Source organism: Etheostoma spectabile, chromosome 5, assembly GCF_008692095.1.
Source record: "Etheostoma spectabile isolate EspeVRDwgs_2016 chromosome 5, UIUC_Espe_1.0, whole genome shotgun sequence".
Classification (NCBI taxonomy): Eukaryota; Metazoa; Chordata; class Actinopteri; order Perciformes; family Percidae; genus Etheostoma; species Etheostoma spectabile.
The window spans coordinates 11,988,302-11,994,044 of NC_045737.1; the positions used below are offsets into that span (position 1 = coordinate 11,988,302).

Sequence of the window (5,743 nt, forward strand, 5' to 3'; positions counted from 1 at the left end):
CGTTTATCGCATAAGCCGTATATCGATCAAGGTAAAATCCGATGAGACCAAACGTATTTCCTTTGACTGGATACTCATGAAATTCCATAGAATTTTACTGTTTCCATGAGTCATTTTTCATGCAATTTCACTAATTCGGATACAAACGTGTGGATGGAAACATAGCTTGTGTTGAATTTGGAGCTCATGGTGAAAAATTGTACATATTCAAGTGTTTGACATTTTGTATTCTCAGAAGCCCAGAGCAGTAAATACACCAGTTTAAGAAATCACTGTAATTTCTGCCAGACCTGACCCCGCTGTATACAGATAACAATAACATATTGAGCAGAGTTTAATTTTACATCTTTTCCCGTGACAGATTACAAACCTTTTTTCTCCATCAGCTGCTGACATAGAGCTGTTTGGTTCAGTAGCATGCACTTACGTGGCACAACACTATACTTGACGTGCCGCCTGAAGACAAACATTTTGGTGGAAACAGTGATTGTGCGTCGGGAATAGTCAACACTCATTCACTGCAAGGACAACATTATGTATATGTAAAGACATACAAAAATACATCTTGCTACAAATGTGCCTGTGCGAAATGATCCAGTCAGAAGTTCCGTTTTTTTTTAAGGGATAGGTTAAGATTTTTAATACGACACTCACACACTGACATGTACACTGATAGAAGTATTGCTCTCTGTCAACAGTGGCCGTGATAAGTATATAAATTGGAGTAGTATTTTGTTATTATTTAAAATTGTCTGTTTGCTTTAGCTTATTGGATTGTGCACGTGTCTTTGGTAAAGACCTGGGGTAGGACTTGACTTCTTCCTATCCCTTTTAAAATGGGTCTAATATGTGGTATGTTGCATTTTTTTTTTCTTTTATTCATTTTTAAATTGTTCCAAATGAAGATAAAGATAGGTTGTCTTACTAGCATGACATAGGGGACAAAATCCACAGTCCTAGTGATGCAAGGACTGTCCCCACTAGGATGGGATCACATCACATGTGGACAGGACGAATGATTACAGAAATCTGAACTGATCCATTAAAAAGCTCATTTTTATCCAAAGTTACTATAAAACTGCTGCAGAAGATTGATACCACTTTAATGTTTGTGCACTAAATATGAAGCTGGCAGCCAGTTAGCTTAGCACAAAGGTGCTCTGTCCTAAGGTAGTCTATATCCACGACGTTCCACTTCTGTGATTGTTGAAGTGCCGGCAAAAATTCCGCCAGGTGTCTTTTATTCTGGCCGGATTTCCGGTACCTTCCGCTTTATTGTGTTGGCATCTTAAACTCCGGTGGATTTCTGAGGACTATGGTTACCTGGTCCTCAGATCTCTGCAGGGTAAATCCAGACAGCTAGCTAGACTATCTGTCCAATCGGAGTTTTCTGTTGCACGACTAAAACAACTTTTCAACGTACACGTTCCACCAAAACAAGTTCCTCCAGAGGCTATTTTGCAGAGTCACCGTCATTGTGTCCGGGGCTTACCGCCACCCACGACGAGTGTGATTGATTTAATGAAATGCCAATAAACCGGAGCACGTCTTTCTCCCATCCTGGAATCTTGTGTGCCTTAGTGAGACCCTCCTTGGCAGCGCTGTGGAGGAAGGTCTGGCAATGCAAGACTAGTCCAAAGATAAATATTCTGACTCATACAACCCCCTAAAATCATGACGTGTCATTTTCCCAAAAACATGATATTTGCATGTCATATAGTTAGTTTATAAGGTGCAGCTGGGCAGATCTTTAGAAATAGCCTCGCTAGCTGTGTTCCTGTTTTCCAGTATGTATGCTAAGCCAAGCTAAGCTAAGCTAAGCTAAGCTAAGCAGCTGCTGGAGGTAGATTCACATTCAGCGTACAGATATAAGAGTGGTAGAGATCTCCCCATTTAACTCTCAGAAAGAAAGTGAACACATTTTTTTTTCTCCAAAATGTGGAATTACTCCTTTTAGTTGACAGTGCATTTTCCAAAGTACATTGTTTTGAAGGCAGCTTCATATAAAATATGACCTCCTTAAGGACATTCTTTCAATCTTTTTCAGTAAATAGATATAGTATCTTTTGAATACCCAATATTTTGGACCTTTAAATATTCTATGAAAAGAAAAGTTAAAAGGGTCCCAAGCTCTTTCAAAAAAAAAAAAACGGTGGCTGCACTGACTCTAATTACACTATGCATCATAACCTCGGCTCTCTGAGGGGGCCGAACAAACCCCCCACACCGGCAATTGAAACCGCTCCTTATAATGTACTTTTTCTTCTGTATGGAAACATAGACGCACACATATCATAATAATTGCCCACACAGACTCAGTGAACACAGGTTAGGGCTTTCCAAGCAGTTTGAGCTCATTTAATCTCATCCCTGTATACATTCTTTGTGATTTAACCTTAATAGACAGATATAAACGCAGATAATGAAGGCCTTCCATTAGTATTGATACAGAGCCATTGCAGCGTACAGTATTGTCCATTCAAGGTACCGTAGATATCATTTGGTTGAATGAAAGAAAAGTGGTGTTTATATACATAGAGACAGAAATATACACATGTGCACGTGGACGTATGACGCACACCCACAGTCATTAACAACAACATCTCAAATGACCAAAGGACCGTTAACGGGTTACGTCGCCACCTTTAGATCTTTTTTGCCGCCTGCTGAAAAGTTACTGTACTGTAGCACCCAAATGAAAGAGCTGTTACGGTAGATTGAATATGGTCACGGATACTATACCAACATTTAGAACACCGAGTAGGCTTTACAGTTTAGAGTTTACACTAGTGTTGAAGAGACAGAATGTAATCATCCCCCCGTCCCCGCCCATTAATTTGTGGTCTGTTCATCCAAGAGAAGATTAAGTCGAGAACCAATTCAAGACAAAAAAAAAGTGACTGATAGCAGAAATATGTCTCTTTCTCTCTCTCTCTCTCTCCTTTTCCTTTTGCTCTTGCACTCTACCCCATTTACCTCTCGCTCATTCCTTTTCCCTCCGCAACAATTTCTTTTCTGTCAATCGTGTCGTCTTTTAATTATGTTGTTCATTCCCTTTCTCTCTCCTTTGGTGAGAAAAGTGCAGAAGTCTTTGAAATAATCAGCTTCAGTCTTTCAGGGATTTTTGTGTCACAGTCTGAGGGGGAGTCGTTCCCAGAGAACGGCCTTCGTGGCCTCTGCTATCAAGGCTCCTTTGTAAAGCAACGTGCTTCATCACAGTCATGTTCTGCCCTAGCAATACATCAAATGAACAACAAATTCACAATTGTAACATTTCAATATTTTCCACCTCTTTTTTACCTTTTTTTCCTCTTTCATAAATGCCATCTATGTCAACTGCCCAGAGATGCATCCTTTTCTTAATATCAGTCTCAAAAACAACACCTTCTGCTTTTGGGATCAGCTTGTGGGTGGATGACCTCTTTTTTCTCTTCCTGGCGCCTCTATAAGGCATGCTGGGCCAGGACCAGAGCCAAAGCCAGGCCGGGAAGCAGAGCCCAGACGTTGGCACACAGACAGGCAGAGTGATCCTCTGGCAAGCCGCGGGTTTTGCCCAGGCCACCGTCTCTTGGTTCAGGATACTGGGCAGATAGAGGGACACACAGAGGGAGAGAGACGTGTAAAGTTAGACATGACTCAGACACTCGTGCTGCTTCCTTGTTCTGGCATTTGATGAGGAGAGAGGAGCAGGGGGAGACAGACGGGAGGTGAGACTGGACAGGGTCAGAGAGCTGAGGGGAAGAAGGGAAAACAAAGAGTCCGTCAGTCAGAGACAGAGTCAGGCATTACATGGATCCATGGCACGGACATTAAGAGTTTGGTCCACCAAATGTTTTGATATGTGAAGTATATTTCAAGCCCTTGCTGCTTAGTATGCTCCCCGCTTCTTAAACAAGTTGGCAACAAAGGAAAGCTTCTTGTGAGGACTTTTTCTTTTTTTTCTTCAACTCTTTAAGGTTGTGCCAGCAAGTCTGTTTTAAGCTGTAACAAGTTTTTTAAAGCTATCATTACAGACTTTATTCACAAGAAAAACATGCTACGAAGCCAAACACTACATTACAGAAGCCAGCAGCAGCTGTGGATGTGGAAGGCATAAATTACAGCAAGCAGAGGCCGGACAAAATACTTGCAAGACCCCTTGTATGGCATTTGACTGTGCACAATCAAAACCCTGCAGTGTTTATGCTTATGCACAAGATAAAGTAACAGAGAGAAAGAAATACAGTTTGCTGCACTGTTCAGCGGGAACACAATCAGTGCAGATATTAAAGCTCATGGCCTCCAGAGAGCCACTGTTATATCCACCCAAGGTGTGTGCTTTCCCATAAAATTGTTAGCATTTTGACTACTTTTTCAATTTTCTGGGATTCTTGTAACACAAAGCATAACCATTTGCCTCGAAGTTAAAGCAGTCTCGCTCAATTTGCGGAGGCACCATTTTCAGTTCCAGCAATACAGAGAAAAATCATAAAGAACATAAAACATGAAACATTTCCTCCTCCTCCTCCTCCTCCTCCTCCTCCTTCTCCTCATCTCCACCAATGTAACCTTTGCAGAGATTGCACTTTGGTCCATTTTCCAAGAAAAACATCTTCTCCGATGTCGTCTACCAGCACCTCATCTTACACCATAACAAGGCAACACAAAAAGAAAAAAAAAGAAAAAAATGAAACCAGAAAATTGTGTTGGATTGTATTAACAGGACAGGCATATTTTGTTCCTGTTAAGGGAACGAAGGGAGAGTGAGGTAGGGAAAGGAGGGGTATCCAAAATAGCTGCGGTTATCACAGTACCTGGGCTTGTGCATTCACGCGCTACACTAGAAAAAAAATTGGTTAAATGACAGTTGCCAAATAAAAAAGCGGGCGAAAAAAAAAATCTTTGGGTAGCTTGACAATGCACCAAACACATCCGCAACTAAAAGCCAATTAATTAGCAAGGGCAGTGATGTGTGGCAGCAGCCTGTTGACATGAGTCCAGATCTCCGACTGCAGCCAATATCCACGCATACACTCAGGCTTGTGAGAAGACACACACACACACACACACACACACACACACACACACACACACACACACACACACACACACACACACACACAAGCACACACGCACACACACACACACACGGCTAAAAGCACAAACATATGAATACAAATGCATGCACCGTGACGGAATACAGACAATGTCAAAACACAAAATAATTTCCTGATGCTTTAACCCATGCGCACAGAGAGAGAGAGAGAGAAGAAAGAGTGAGAGAGAGAGAGAGAGAGAGAGAGAGATAATGCAAAACAGTCATATTTATTTAAACAGTTGATAAGAAAGTATCCCACATGGCGGTTAATACACATGTAACAGAGAGTGTTTTCGTTATCGATCAGCACATTGTCAAATTTACAGTGCAATTGGGCTACATCTCCCGAGGCTTCTGAAGTAATCGAGTAACCCTGTGGCAAAGTAGTTTGTGTCCAGAATCAATTCCATTGGATTGAGCTGAAAAACAACACATGGCAGTGACAGTGTGGGAACGCTGTGAACACCAGCTTCCCAGGGCAGAGAGGGTCACAAATACAGAGGTTGGTTTTCATCGCTGTCGGGCAGAAACCTCTCTGTATATTTTTTTAAATCATAAACACGAGTGCTATTGGTTACGATTAACCCTCATTTTGTCCTCGGGTCAAATTGACCCGTTTTTCTATATCAATGTTCTTTTTAATTACCCAAAATAACATGATTGATT

General features: G+C 41.5%; 1 protein-coding gene across 1 annotated transcript in view; it reads right to left on the reverse strand.

The window, feature by feature from the left end:
• LOC116690196 (GDNF family receptor alpha-2) overlaps positions 1-5,743 on the reverse strand; it is a 71,371-nt gene that overhangs the window by 1,394 nt on the left and 64,234 nt on the right. Inside the window, exon 8 of the mRNA XM_032517025.1 lies at positions 1-3,581. This exon is cut by the window's left edge and continues 633 nt beyond it. Coding sequence (XP_032372916.1) covers positions 3,444-3,581 — 138 coding nt within the window. The 3' untranslated portion in view covers positions 1-3,443. The remainder of the gene's footprint in view (positions 3,582-5,743) is intronic.